General features: G+C 43.0%; 2 protein-coding genes across 2 annotated transcripts in view; one reads left to right on the top strand and one right to left on the bottom strand.

Moving 5' to 3' along the window:
* Window positions 1–173, bottom strand: part of marveld1 (MARVEL domain containing 1) — a 1,618-nt gene extending 1,445 nt beyond the window's left edge. Inside the window, exon 1 of the mRNA XM_084021270.1 lies at window positions 1–173. This exon is cut by the window's left edge and continues 1,445 nt beyond it. The gene's annotated coding sequence lies outside the window, so the exon portion shown is untranslated.
* Window positions 174–751: 578 nt separating this feature from the next.
* LOC311021166 (uncharacterized protein) lies at window positions 752–4,311 on the top strand. Its single transcript, XM_084021566.1, has 3 exons — window positions 752–946; window positions 2,135–2,558; window positions 2,661–4,311. Exons 2-3 carry the CDS (start codon window positions 2,209–2,211, stop codon window positions 2,908–2,910), a joined length of 600 nt encoding a protein of 199 aa, XP_083877692.1. The 5' UTR covers window positions 752–946; window positions 2,135–2,208; the 3' UTR covers window positions 2,911–4,311.
* Window positions 4,312–15,924: the final 11,613 nt, after the last annotated feature.

Here is a 15,924-nt window from a genome sequence, read left to right as displayed (position 1 = left end):
CAAGTTTAGGTATACAAAAAGGAACTCTGTGTTCTTTCCACGGCCCCGGGGTTTTGAAATGAAAAACCGTCTTGTATGTTTCGTCTCTTCCGTTTCCTCTGTTGAATGTGGAGTGTGGGGGGGGGGGGGGGGGGGGGGTGGGGGCGGCCTGTAATTCAAAGCCTGCTCCTCCTCTGCCGGACTCGCGGGATTCATCCATGTCCCCACGGTGTTGTTTCCACTGGGGCGTGTGACCTCTCTCCCGATCTGAAAATCTGTGCAAAGAAAACATAAAAAATGACATCAGTCTCAGGCTTCCATAATTCAAAATAAAAGTGATATTTTTTTCTTTATCAGAAACAATAAAACATTTACATTATTAATGACAATATTATTTTCTTCAATCAAAGAAACAAAAATACAACATAATATTATTATTATCATGGTAATAACACTATATTATTATTTTTTTTATTGTAGTTATTATTATTATTATTATTATATGACTGGAAGTGCTTCATAACAAAGAGACAGTGACGCTCGTGTTTGCGTAGATTTGTGCGCAGGATGCTCACATGTTAACTTCCCTCGTACATATTTGACAGAAAACGTCTCGTGCCATTGACGTCAATGGATATCAGCGTACGCGCCCAAGAGGGCGGGGCCCACTGCCCTCCCCCTCCTCACCCACGCCTGTGATTGGTCCACACGGAGCCGCAGCCCCTGCCCCGACAGGAGGGACCCGGAGGATCTCTCCGCGCTCATTGGTCGCTCGCCTGCATTCCACATCGTGATGGACGGACGGGCTCAAGGACAGAAATCGGTTGCGAGTGAAGCCGGACAACAAACAGACGTCCTGCTGCATTTCAGCCATTGTGGGAGCGTTGCATTGGAAGAGGAGCGACGGAGAGGGAAGGGAGATGCTGTAGGAGCTCCAAGCGCGCCGGAGACAGCAGTTAATATTCGGGTAAGCAGAAGTCCTCTCGTATATCACATGACCCTCACGGGTTCACTGTTTTACGGTGGCACAGTCAGTAGTTCAGTCACTGCATCTCGTCAAATAGTGAACCTATTTGAAATGTCCTACATTATTTGTTTCCAGAGACTCCATGAAGCCTGGGCAAAGTTTAGCAAAGAGGGGTTTTGCAAAGGGATCGGGTGTCTGTGCACCAGTTTGTTCGTTGTGCAAACAGTAGATCTGAGACACCGGTGGGAGGGGATTAATGGAGAAGCCTGTGGCGTTTGGTCAATGTTAAGCAAGGCCACTTAAAAAAAAGAGGAGGGAGTCGGTCTGTGTATGTATAAGAGTGTGTGGGTAATGGTATAGACATCCCATAATGATCTGGGGAAATCACAAGCGTGTCCTCAAATCACCTGCTTACTGTGGTGTACATTTGATTTGATTTGTTTGACATGTCAAAAGTCCACACAAAACAGGTACATAGTCACTGTCACATCCTCTGTCATACAAGTCACGGATGACTAAGACAGCCTCTTACTTAACAACAACAAAACATCCGTCCACACATAACTACAGAACCAGTTCAAATAAACTGTCTCTCAGCCCTGGTGAGGTGCCTCAGATCAGTATTTATTAATTCTTCTTCAAACGTTGTTTTCCTCTCTAGTTTTGGATTTTTAATTAAATATACACGACTAGATAGTAAATGTGTAATGAGGAAAGTAAGCAGTTTGAAACCTGTAGAATGCAGCTTCACTAAAAGAGGATGTGAAACTTCATTCTTGACTTAAGTATGATCTCAACGGTCTCTGTACATCTGCGTAAACTCCATAATCTGTCGTCGAAAGCCCGCAGGTGGAGCTTTTACTTTAAAGATTATTTTGTCAAGCTGCAAGAAAGATCATTTCAGTGGAAAGGTCGTTGGCTTATATGCGGCCGCGGTCACTCGGCGAATAACTTATCTTTTAGTGGCCCCCGCTTACAAACCACAGTCAAGAGAGATAAAGTTGCCATCTGCAGTTTAATGGGCTTTGAAGCGCGGCTCGTCACTCACTTCCTAAAGCAGGATTAAAGAATCAGAGCAGAAGACTCACGGCTGACTGGTCTCCATGGTGGCAGCTGTCTGTAGGTGTCGTGACGCAGGCTGAGCTCACGTGCTTCATGTTGTCTTCTGTTGTGTGTGTTTTTTTTTAGGGTCTTTCACTTTGCAAACATATCCTCAAGGAGTGGAAACTCCTACTGACTTCTCCACAGAGCAGAGGCAGCGTATGCCACCTCTTCCCCTGCCTCTCCGGATGGATGCCGTACCCGCCTCCCCCCCCTCCTCCATGGTGGCGGGCCCCTCCTCGCTGTGGCGGCTGTCCGACAGGAGGAGCAGGAAGGCTGGCTCGGCCAACATTTTCAGCAACGTGAATCTGTGGCAGCTCCAGAGACTATTCAGGGCGGCGGGGGATCAGGACGCGGAGCAGAGGGCCCAGCTGGTTTGGGGCCACGGGGATGAGGCTGAACTGGCTCAGGCATTGATAGGATTGAGGGCCCGAAGTCATAGGAGAGGGCTGAGGCCTAACGGGAGGGAGGTGCTGGGCTCACACTGGCTACGAGCCTTCAATCATCTCAGGTAGAAAAACTGCTGACTTGATATGAATTCATATACATTCACAGCTGTAATAGTGACGTGTAGTGTAATGTTGTTTTCAGCAACCCTATTTATGTTGTTCAGGATCGGGGAGAGCTCGCCAAGCGGCCTGGGGAAGGATCCCGCGAAGGAGAGCGATTCTGAGGCAGGAGGAGCACACAACAGTCCAGAGCCATGCCAACACACCTCAGGGAGAGGTACAGGGGCCACAGCGGTTCTAGCTGAGAGCCAGGGCCCTGCGGGGTCTTCTGAGAGACCCGCAAGAACCAGCTCAGGACTGAGGAGAACAGGAGAGAACAACCCAGAGAGATACCTCCACAGAATACTCCACTGACTGGACCAACAACAACAACAGCATCTGATCTCAGGACTGTACATGTGACAGTAAACCAGCGCTTCAGACTGCACAGCCTGCTCATTCTGCCCTGAATACTGCTCTCTGTCCACAAACCGGCGGCTTAATTAACTTCTGGGAAAAAATCTACAGTTACAAGTGAAACTGTGTTTTAGGTTGAAAGAGTAGAATAGTTCATGATTACGTGATGTCTGGCCTTTAAATGGCAGCGATCAGACGGCAGTGTACTGACATCGGTCTGTGACTTGTTGCAGACACATCACCACTTGAATAAGGAAGGTAGCACAAAACCTCTCACTGGCTCCTGGTAGCCCATCTAACAACACAGAACTGCCTTATTTGTTTTCCTAACCCACCCTCACACTGACCATGCATACGGATCATTATGGACACTTTTGTGACTTTTTATAGATGCATTGTTTCATATTTGCCGAGATCTAGCGGTGATGTTGGCAGATTGCAACCAACTGAAACTCCGCCCGAGTGCCAAGCATGGAGGAGAATAGTGGCCCGACATGAAAAGGTGAAAATGGGAATGGCCAGTTACATACTGTTCACTACATAGTCTAAATGTGTTTTATCATTCAACAGACACCAAACTTTCTGAGAAGCGTAACCGTGGTAACCAACCTCATGTGACCAAACAATGATTTGTGAGAATCATAAAGTCTGAAGTAATTTTAAAAATATAGTACGCTGAGTTAAGTAGAATTACACTTACGTTGGAGCGTTATTGCCATCACAGCACTGCCATTGTCTGTTATGAACCTCGTCCACACTACCATATTGCATTGTGGGATATTTATGTGTGTAGTGTCCAGTGTTTGCATATTATAATATTCCACTGGAGATAATAGATATTACATTCCTGCTAATAGATCCCAGTAAAAGCTACACACTTTAATAGTTTTGTAGTTTAAGTTGGTAACTATGATCACTGTATGGCAAGGAAGTCACTTTCAAATGGCCCGATGGAAACCGTTCTACCAGCTGCTGTATGTCCCTATGTGTGTGGTTGTGTTATAAAATAGTATAAATGAGTATGTGTGATGGTAGAAATATAACATGAGATGTAGAATTACATATACTAAACATTTAGTGATGTTGCTTAATGATTGCACATGTAGGCAACCTCTGCCAGTCACTGGTATGTAGTGACCGAAATCAGTGTTGCCTTGAGACCAACAATAATAAGTGATCCCTCGTTGTCGAGGGCAACTTGAAAAATAAACGTTCATGGTCACATTATGAAATATCCACTTTGCATATGAAAAGGCTGTATGTCACAAACCTTAGCAGACTGCTGGAAGCTCCATGAAGCTTTTTGTTTATACCGTTTGTGTCATTTTTAGAGTTGTGGTAATAAAGAATTAGTTTTTATGTTGTCTTGTTTTTTTCTAAACACGGTTACCATTTTAAATCAGTAAAACATTTTGAGATAGTAGCATATGTTTACTGAAATGGCTTATGTGCTGCCATTTTTTCTTTTTTTAATTAACATCTGTTTTCATAAAGAGTAAAATATTCGTCAGGCTCATTTTCACTGTTCTCCTTCATTTTTTTGTACATACGGTTTAGACACTTTCACAGCCGGGACCTGCAGCTGTCACCACAGTCTGCGGCTGTTAACCACTGAGCAGCTCCACTGGACTAGCTGGTGTTAAATGCCTTGCTCAAGGGCACCTCATTAGCGGTTTTTGATTAATAGAAGAGCACTACACTGATCCGTTTTCCAGCTGCTTGTCACACAAAGATTCTCAAAGAAATGGCACTTTATAAAAGAGGAGAGAGGACTGCTTGGTGACAGCTGGTGGAGCTGCAGTAGTAACCCAACAAATGATGCCCTCTAGTGGTCACATCGAGTAAAGAAGCCACTGTGTAAGTAGGCTTATGGGCACTAGATGGCACAAAAGGTTTTGTTTTGGAAAAGAAAACCACCACTCTAAAAGAGTCAGGTTCACACTTGCACCAGCTTTCTCACAGAAAACTGTCAAATTCAATGTCATTGTCTTATTTTGACAAGATAGTAACACACAGGTGATCATGTTGGTCTTTGCTTGCCATGTTTGACTTCTGCCAAGTTTATAAAATCACCTGAATCCGGATACACAGGAAATATCTTCTACATAGAAGTGTTTTTTTTTAACCCTGCATCCACCAGATGTTCACCTCCCGGTCAGTTTCCTCCATCTCTTCCCGGCTGATGCAAAAGCGCTTTACAGGTCATCTGGGAGATAAAGTCATTTCTGTGCATTCTGGATCTACTCAGCAGTGCAGCGGCAAAACGGAGGCATCGGTCGGGCAGCTTTATAAGGTGCTGAAACCTCAGCGGCCTCCCTCAGTGAAATGAAAGCCGCAGATTGGCTCTGAAGGTAATCCTCAAATCGCTGAGCATGTTGTGTGAAGTAAGCCCATTGCACAGGAAACCTCATTTTAGTGCCTATATAGGTTATCTTAACTTTTCATTCGCTCCATAAATCCCATGTCTGTAGATGGGGAATGATGATCCAGCAGTAATATAGCTGCAGCTGGAATAGGGTTTTTTTGCATCGAGCCTCGGCTCATTCTTCACTGTTATGGCCGTCAGTGGAAAGTTGAAGGTACTTTGCTTGTCTTGCGAATATCCACATTATGCTACTCTGTTTTACGTCACTACATTTCAGTGGGGAATATAACTTGTATATGTTTTTGGCAACTTACTAAATGAAGATTTCACATTAAACATAAAGAGGTAAACTTGTCTATGACTTCTCCATTTATCATATCGCCACCTCCGAACTAAACTACCAAACTGTATATGAAGTAGATACATCATCTCCACCTCAACCTGCTGCGACAGTAAAATGCTGCTTACACATTCTTGCATCAGCACCAACAACCGAATGCCTCTAGTTATCTCTCAGACACAGGAGCCATTTCTTGGCGGAAGGAGTTCTTTTACTTTTGATACTTTTTTTATACACTTTTTTTTGTCATGGCCATGTGTTGTTTATTTGTTTCCTGTTTTATTTTGAAATTCCCTGACACTTGAGTCCTGTTTGTTTGACTTCCTACCTTTGTGGGTTTCCTTTGACCTTTAAAAAAAAAAGAAATGTAACCTGTATAGCCTAGTCTGGTCTGCCTTGCTCTGTTTCCACCACTCAGTTGCCCTCCTGCCCTGCTGTCTGCCCACCTGTGTCTTCTTGTCTGATAGTTTCTTGTGTATTTTGTCCCTGTCTTTCCCTGCGTCTGTGTCCAGTTACCTGTCCAGTTTTCATTCCACTTGGTCATTAAATCCTGCACGTTGTTCTATTTCACCTGCCTGCCTCCCTTTTATGTTTACATTTATTTATTTTTACGTTTTAAACACAGGGCCTTTGTGCTGGAGTATTTATACATTGTTGGTACTTTTCCTTGGAGAATATCTGAATATACTTCTTCCGGATGAAGTAGCGTCTAAATCTAGGTTAAATTATCACGGAGTTGCAGAAAGAATGTAATCATGCTGACTTCTGCACTTGTAGCTGTTACAGTTCTGTGCACAATGGCACCGTGGTGGTGAACTGAGATGCACATGCACATCTTAACTCTTTCTCAAATTGTGTCTGTGCATATAAATGAATGTCTTCATGTGTCCAAAATTATACGCCCAATTTAGTTGTTCATGAAAAATGACAGACTTCATGTGCAAATTTAAAATGGATGTCATGCACTCTGGCACACAGTTATGCTTAATACAGGGGCATAAATTGAGTAGTAAAGGCTTTTTCCAGTGTTTATTGCGGTGAATGTATTTTCATTAGGATTTTTCATGGTGTCTAAGACACATGTCCATAGCCTCAGTCAGCATAACTTCTTCAGCATTAAAAGCTGGACCTTGCACTCTTATTAAATCCTCTTTTGGACCTCATATATTGCATTTATCCTACAGCCTGTCCCCTAAATCAGCCAAATAACTGTCATTTTGAGTGACAATATATATTTTTACGATGTATATATTTCTAAACAGAAACGTCTTCCCACATTTAAAAATTCTCTGTACTGTTTTCCAGACTTTCGGCAAGGGCGAGTCAAGGTAAAGCTGACAAAAGATGAAGGAAGAGAGGAGCGACAGCTGTGTGGGGAGCATGGGGAGCAGATCGGATGTTCAAAAGAAAGGGAGAAGAATCTTTTTTATTTCTGGGTTTTCTGGGCTTGTGTCTGCCCATGTGTGGATTGACAACAGAAGCCGTATGAAGACTTTACATAGAGAAGGATCTGAGAGTTGAATGTGTCCCTGCTACGTTGTAATTAGAGCGCTGAACAGTAATTAGTGAAATTATATATACAGTACATGCTCCTCGTGCTCTGATAATAATCCCAAACCCGCACACACACACACACACGCGCGAGAATCACACAACACTGCGGCGCAGCACTCATTGTTATTCCTTCCTCTGTGTCATTGTGTGCCTTTGTTCTTATTTTCAGTACTGTACAACTCAGGCTCTCGCTGGCTTCTGCAGTCTCAACTCCACTGGCGTAGCACCACCTCCCTGTCCCCCTCTTTGAGGTGAACGCACAAACATCAAACATGATTCAACAAGAGTGTCCCGCTGAGCCAAGGCCAGCACCTTTTCACTTTACTCAATTTAAAAGGGACACGAGTACAAAAAGCTCTTTAGAAATGAAAACAGCTATATGGATGCGGATGAAAGATTATTTCCTTGAAACCACGCACCTCCAGATGGAAATCGCAACCGATGTAACGACCTCGTTGGCTTCGATATGCATGCGCAAGGTCAAACTGCTTTTCCAGATCTGAGACCTTTTACCGTCTGCCATCGTGCCCTGCTGCCTTCTGGGCTGTGGAGAAACACGTAGAGCCAACTTCACATCACATCATATTACATTGCAATGCTCACAAGGGGCGGCCCGAACCATTCACAGAGGCAGGGGAGGAAGGGATTTGAAAAGCAGCCTCCTTGTACTTCAATAGGTAGGGTCATGCTTCAGATGGCTGCGTTGCTCCTCTGACATTTTCTGAACCCACATTAGAGATTCGATTGTTCCTTTTGTTACAGTACTGTTATTTTCACATCATACAATAATAATGAGTAGATTTGCTCTACAGGACTAGTTGTTTGTATCCCTTAAGTGGGGCACCTTCAACATGCTGCCTAGCTGGAGTGGTTCCAGGACTTGATGACATTCGGGACTTCGGTCTGGGGGGGATTTTGTCTGCACTCTGGCACCTTATTTTACATTCAAATGACATGCCTTAATTATTGTGTGTACCACAAAAACGGTTTACTTTCCAGATTAATTATGAATTGTGATGTTTAAAATATTATTATCCAAAATTCTCCTCTCGTTTCAGATGTTCCGTTTCCTGACCAGTTTCCTTAACCTGTGTCTAATAACCCCTGCTCCCTGTGTATAGAAACCCTGTGTATCCTGTCTCTCATTGCCAGGTCGTTTTAGTAGCTCTGTGTTTAGTGTTCCAGCATTCCGTCTGTCAGTAACAGAGTGTTTTTAAACCTTCCCTGTTTTCTCTTGGATGCGATTTTGCCTCATCCTCTCTGGTTGCTATGTTGACTGATCTCCTGTTTTCCTGTTGTCTGTTCCTGCCATGCTATTAAGTCCTCCCTCTCCAACTTCATAACATTTAAAATTATACTCAGGGCTTAAGCCGCAACAAAATTACCTGGTGACACCACTGCTGCCTCCTGCCTGCTGCCTCCTGCCTCCTGCCTCCTGCCTCCTGCCTCCTGCCTCCTGCCTGGGCTCAGTAGGGTGGTCAAGTGAGCGCTAACATCTTCTTGGTTAATCAGTGGGAGCGAATCAGACCTCAGCTGAATCTGGTACCAAACCATGTTGATGTAGAAATAGATAAACTGACATTGATCTGCCGGTGGTGAGGATGAGGAGAAACATATTGAGGAGTTGCTTTCCTGGGTCTGCAACTGTAGTATCAACAGAGTTAATTACTAATACAAATTACATATGACAGACTCCTCTGGCTAAAAGTCGAGGAAAGTTTAAAAGCAGTGCTTCGTCCTTTTTGTTACAAAAACAGCTTAACTGTAGATATAAATGATTGATATAAATTCATTTTAAATAAATTCAACTGTTACATAATTAACAGAGGAAATTATATAATGGGAGCACAAAAAGGTTATTCATGGTTGGGGTGGCTCAACCTGGCAAAAGACAGAACAACTACATCGCACCTGAGCCTCACCACCTTAAGATCAAGCGAAATAGAAGAAGAGGCTCTCAGTCAGTTCGTCACAATGCTTACTGTACTTTTGTGTTTCATTCAAAGGAGAATTCATAGTAAAATGCCAGTGCGGAGTGCAAAACCCCTGTGTTATTTGAGTTGAACTACACATCACTGTTTGTTTTTAAGGACATGTCAACCATTAGGTCACGAATAGTCTACGTACTTTACTGCGTGTGCAAATGCAGCATCGCCGGGTGCAATCAGTGCAAATTGTTTCCAAACAACACCAGGACAAGTCTCTGCACTCGTAAGCCCATCAACTCACGCAACTTGACATGATGCAACCCTTGATTTATTCAGAGATCTGGTTGCCGGGGCTGGTTTATTGTGATGTGCAATAACAGCATGTGCACATAAAGATCAGCAGGGTAAAGAGGGACTAATTTTTGCATTAGCATGTACCACTGGGTCGGAACTAAGAGGGAAAGCACATCTGAATAATTCAGTTCAAAACAGACCTCAGAGCCAGTATGCACAGTAACCTTGAGTAAATGAAGAAAGTGGCATGCAGGCTCAGTGCTTTTTTTTGCTTTGCACGCATGCCGTAACATGCATGGGTGCACAGTTTTAAAAATCATGCAGCTAACACCCTCCTGCTACGTAAGAGTTCAGCTTTCCTCCAGCTTTGTTTTCTTCTGCGGCGGACGATGATACCTGTTAAAAAATGTGACAGACCCCAGCCTAACGCATGCAGCAGTTTGTTCAGTGACCTTTTTCATTTTTTTTTTTATTTCACAGAGTCTGTCGCAGCAACAAAACCTCAGGGACGGGTCACTTTGTAACACACATGCAATATGCAGATACTTGCATGCAGAGCTAACCACTAAGAGACGCACATTCGCTCAGACACAAGCATGAACTCTTGTGAGCACGAAAAACACAGCTCTGCAGTGGTTCAGCAACTGTGATGATTTAGTTATTTTTCAGAGGGAAAAGTGCTGCTGAATTGTTGAAACTGAAAGTGCTTACTGGCAGACACAAGTGATATAGTGGGGTGGCTCATAGTCATTGCTTCTTCTTCTTGTTTTTTTTCATATTTTTATGGCAAAGGAGTAGCCTACATAAAAAAGCGGTCCCTCAGAGGATTTTGTTTTTCATTTATCCCCCTTCTCAGCCTAAAGTCTTTCCGTACACCGTCAGACAGAGCATGGGACCAATACATTTATGCATGTATTATGCCTTGCCACACTTTAAACATCCCCGTCCTGGTCTAAACATCAAAGTCAGAAGAACCATTAGCCAAGGACAAACATTAAAGAGAGAAAAAAATAGAGAAAGAACAAAGATGAACGGCATCATTGTCATCTCATAATCCCTCTGTAGTCCCGTAGCACACCCAAGAGCTACAGCTCTTAGATGTTCCACGGAGCGTATTTACATGGATGAAACTTAACGATCCCCCCCAAGTTTCCTCAAGCACCACTACAAGGTGCTCATGTGTGGTTTTGGTTAGAATGTCTCCATAATGATTGAAAGCATTGCCATCATTAGTAAATAAAGAAATGTTCTCTTCTGAAGGAATTGTAATAACTTTGATAATCCCCAAATTTTCAATTCGTCCAATAAACGTAATAACTAACACAATTCACATCAGCCTCAGCTGTACTTTGTGTTTTTAGCTCATGAGCAAATGTTAGCATGCTCAATTAAGATGGAGAACATGGTAAATTTAACATCCCCTGATTACCATGGCGATTGTGAGCTCGTTAGCATGTTGCTAAAATCACCAGTGTGCCGGCCTTACAGAGCTGCTAACATGGCTCTTCATTATTGTGTCCTAGGAAGTAAATTCTGCAACTACAGGTAGTGAATGTTCTGCTTGTCACCGACAGACTCTGTAATTCAGAAATAAGAACAAGAGTAAATATTTGAGTGTGAGTGTGGGATATGTGACATGCTAAGCCAGCACTTAAAAGGAACGGAGGCCTAAGAATAGAACCCATTGAAGGCTGTTTCCACCAACAGCTTTGAAGTCAGTCCGTAGCTCCCAGGGAGGACGTGACGGCGGGCTAAAACGAATGGAATCCTTAATGGAAAAAGATCCCCGAAGCCCTCTAACCCGCCTCTATCCGACGTGAGGACACGGAGAACATGCGTGGCGGATGAAACCTTGCACCCTTTTGCAGACGCCTCCTTTTCCCATCACTTTGCATTCACATAAAATTCTTCAAAGGGGCTAATTGAAATGCTACAAACGCAAATATGTCTGAACACGGCTCCCCGCGGGCCATTGTCACTTTGAGAGAGAGAACTTATTTGAGATGCAGTGCGGAAGACAAGTGAGCGGGTGGTGCCTAAAATGGCTATTTAAGCAACAGTAAAGGGGCTAGGTTGGCAAAATGTTGCCACGTTTTAATAGGTATAAGACACTGTGAGTGGTCTGGTGTGCTAATTAGGAGAAAAAGGTGTCTGGTGTAACAAATGACTGACAGACAAGGGCTGCAACAGAAGGGAGCGGCCTACTGTCTGTTTTATCGAGATTTAGATCCGCAGGAGTCTGAGGGAAAGTTGATCATTTAAAGAATCGTTTGGAAAGAGAGTAGGTCATGTCCCTGTTCAACCTGCATCACCTCTGCTGGGACTCATTTAATGCACCAGATCTCTTAGTTATGACACTTTTAGATGGCCCTAATGGATCCCTGCATTAATTATAACTATTACTTCGGTGCCTCTTAGCGAGCTGCATCAATCAATTATTAGACCCAGATGTCATGAGGGCCTATAGGACATTAGAGATGTTCAGTGTGAGGCCGTCGTCCTATATGTGTAGCAGCTTTCCACCATAAGCAGTTATCAGCTTATCAATGTGAAGACGCGATTATTTGAGTGTACTATGAAAATGTCTTTTTTATTGTTGTTCAGACGCTGTCAAGTAACGAGTGCATCCCCGCCTCCCTCCAATTAACACTCAATTTTCTTTTACTACTTAAACCTAATCAGATTCCACTAATGCAGAGACGTTAAAAAAAATCCAATCATGTTTGATTCTGTCTGTCAAAGCCACAAAGGGAACCTTTTGTGATGGTTTAATATTTTTGAATTGCTCTGTGAAACACAATAGCGTGTGCGACTGACGCCCTCTTTGTGGTGGTGGCAGCAAGCAGGCGGCTGACGAGCTGAAGACAATTACAGAAATGACATGTTGCATTGATTAGTTAATAGCAAGTTTACTTAGGACATCATAATTGTCCATTTTTACACATTGCTTTGCAAAAAAAAAAAGTGAGAGGACAAAGGAACGAACAATTATATAGTGTGATTATTGACAGAATGTGCGAATGAAAGACTTGCATAACTTCAAATGTCCCAGATTCAGAGCCAGCAGTCAACCAAACCACTGTTGAAGTGTCTTTGGACACTGACTGATTGTTGGTCTGCAAGTTGGGAATATTCAAATTATATAACATTGCTATGCACAATGGGTAAATCATTTAAAGAAACTAACTTCCAGTCAGAGGCCTCAGCCCAATCAAATGTACTGATCTGGTATCAGATATTATTACTTTAATATTATATTAATTAAGATAAATAACAACTCAGTACATTAATATGTATGTATTTTTTTTACATTTTGTTTTACAAAGTTAGAAAATAATTGTTTATGTCAAGCCTGATTTTGCCTTGGACATAAAAGAATGATCTAAGTCACTTCCCCACAGTGAGGCATACGGCTTATTAATTAAACACCGGTATCAGACGATATCCAAAGATGCACTTCACTTCAAAATCTGTCCACATTAACAATGCATTCTAAATGTACTCCCCACCTCACCACATATTTCGCTACAAAGGCTTCCACATATGACAACACTTGCCAACTCAGTGAACCATTTCTTATATCTGCTTCCACCCTTTCCCACCGTTATACTGAAAAAGACTGCTGCTTCTGTTCCTTGTTTTAATCTTGTGACCTTTTATGGGTGTTTAACAATAATAATAATAATAATGCATTTTATTTAAAGATGCCTTTCAAAGCACACAAGGACAGCCCAACCCTAATCATAACCCTAACCCCAACCCCAATTTAAAGGGTTAGGGTTAGAGTTGGGGTTAGAGTTAGTGTTAGCTTTAATGTTAGGTTACTTCCTTTTTTTATTTTGGCCGTATCTCAAGAACGGTAAGTCGTAGAGACACGGGCTGGAGGCTGGTGTGTTCAGAAGGGTCGAATTAGGTCAGACGCCACCTACTCCCGAGTCTCTACGACCCTCCGTTCCTGAGATATAAGCGGATATGTAGTTAGAGTTACTTCCTTTTTTGTTTTGACTGTTGGGTTAGGGTTAGGGTACTTTCTTTTGTCATTTTGATTTAAAAAGAGTAAACACAGTTGTTTGCCAATAAATAGCTTCCCCCAACCATTAACCATGAGTGGAAGAAAGGCTTTGGTGTTATCATTCATATTCTCTGAAGAATGGCCAAGAAATCATAAATTCTCCCAGGGCGACAGCAGAGACAAAGCGGGGCGAGATACACACTTCCTCTATCACCACTCCACATTCCCAGGCGCCCTCCTTCACATGGTGGGCGTCACAATATATATATATATATATAAAATATATTGCCGGTGCACCCTGTCCCTCTGCTCCTTGGTCCCCACAGACATGCTTTTCCTGGGGATCGAACCCTGGCTTACAGGGTTGGGGAGGAGAGCTTAACCAACCGACCACCACACCACACACCCAACACCCAGGCCTCTTGGACTCATCTAGATTCACCTCCCGGATCAATAGTGCATAAAAATCAAATCCTGAACCAACCCAACCCTAACATCTGTCCCAAAGATACTGAAAGATGTAGCACACATTAGTGTACGTGGATGTGTGTGAATGATTTAGTGTTCTGGCTGTGGTTCATTAAACCCCGTGGATCTTCAGAAGAAACCTGCCGAAGCTCTTATGCTCAGTGCGTTGATCTATTTTCTTCCACGTTATGTGCAGACGGGCCCGCGTAACTGTGGATTAGACTCAGGGGACCGAACTTTGATCATGGGGTATAAACAGAGGGGCGGAGTGAGAGGGGATGGAGGAGGGGAACAAATCAGCAAATGGGTGGCAAGATGATTGCCCTGTCTCTACACCCCCTTCCCTTTCTCACAATCCCTCTCTCATAAGCATTGCTTTTTCATGAACAATAATAATAAAGCGGGCACTGAATTTTTTGCAAACTTTGCTGCTTCTACCAGCAGTAGATTTTCCCACTCACACCAGTTTAATTTCTTTCTATTGTTTCTATTTCAGTCACTTTTCTATAATTAAGACGTTACATGGTGGAGAGAAGGTCGTATGGCAGGTCCTGTCTGTCTGACTATGTTTCTTGACATCCTCCTGGATCCATATTCATGTTTGCAATCAATCTATAATACTGTCATCCGGGTTTTCCATATAGTAGTTGTCAATTTGTCATTTTGTTCTATTTGTACACATGAGACATATCAAGAAGGATCCCTCATCTGTTCTTCTTCCCGAGGACTCTTCTTCGATTCATTTGTTACATGTCGCACCATGAATAGACAGCGACATACTGATCACGTCACACAAGTGAGACGTTCGGTGGCAGCGCTGTAATTGTAATAATTTTCAGTATACCAGCCAGCAAGAGGCAGAAAACATTGCACTCTTTCTTCAAAACAAACTGTGTAAGTTGAGTCATGCTGTTGCCTGTTGATAATGTTAGCTAAATGATGACAATGATGTGATGTGGTCCCCCACATTTTTTTCAAATACATGTAATGTGTTCAAATACAACTCCTACATTTCTAAGTTTCTGACTTTTCCTTAAATTACTTAATGCTCGGAATAGACTCGTTCATTATTTTGTGCTCAGAATTTTTGCTCACTATTGCTTTGCCAGTTTAAAAAAATAATAAAAAATCTTTATTGTTAATAGAATTAGCAGGGAGGAGAATGTGGAGAAGAAGGCACTGACAGTCATGCAGGGGCTTCACAGGTGAGGAGAGATAATAATAAATAAGAAAATATTTCTATATCATAAGAGCAACTTTAAAAAACTTTTATTTCACAACTACTATTCTCAATTCTATACAAAACATTTTCTTAGCCAATTTTAAAAAAAAATCTGTATTATTGCAATAGACAGAGCAGGGAGAGGGCAGCTCACAGGGGTCAGGACAGACAGCAGGCAGCAGCACTGACCATCAGCCTGAGGCTTTACAGGTGAGGAGAGATTATATCTGGTCAAGGAACTGTCTATAGGATAAGAGTGACTCTGAGATGAATTTCCACAGCTACTCTTCTTATTTCTACTCTAAAATGTATTTGCGCATATTGTGTGTATTGCAAAAGACAGAGCAGGGAGAGAGCAGCTCACAGGGGTCAGGACAGAGACCAGGCTGTACTGTAGCTGTTTGAAGTTATTTGATTCTTCGGCTGCTAAGGAGAGGTGCAATTGACTGTGAAGATGATAAATCACTCAATAGAAGTTGGCTTACACCTGAACAATCTGTCCCCCTCACTTCTGAAACGATGGCTACGCCCCTCCATCGGAGCACACAGCCCTCTCCCTCCCCCCCCCCCCCCCCCCCAGTGTGCAGCGATGGGACGAGACAGTAAATATGGATGAGTTTGTTGCTTTCTCTCACAGTGTTTCTGGAGATTTGTGTTGAGCATCGGGCCCCTGCAGCTCTCTGGCAGCCAATCTTTTTCACGAATCTTCTGTTCGCCGTTCAATTATTCAGCCTGGTGCTGGAGACGGCAACGGCGGGCCAAGAGGGTAGAGCGATGTATGCTGGGGAG

This window comes from Eutrigla gurnardus (genome assembly GCF_963514095.1).
Source record: "Eutrigla gurnardus genome assembly, chromosome: 11".
NCBI lineage: Eukaryota > Metazoa > Chordata > Actinopteri > Perciformes > Triglidae > Eutrigla > Eutrigla gurnardus.
This window is presented reverse-complemented; position numbering and strand designations above follow the sequence as displayed.

Coding starts and splice junctions, on each gene's coding strand:
- LOC311021166 (XM_084021566.1), top strand. CDS start 2,209: ATGCCACCTCTTCCCCTGCCTCTCCGGATGGATGCCGTACCCGCCTCC. Junction 2,559..2,660: donor CGAGCCTTCAATCATCTCAG/GTAGAAAAACTG, acceptor TATGTTGTTCAG/GATCGGGGAGAGCTCGCCAA.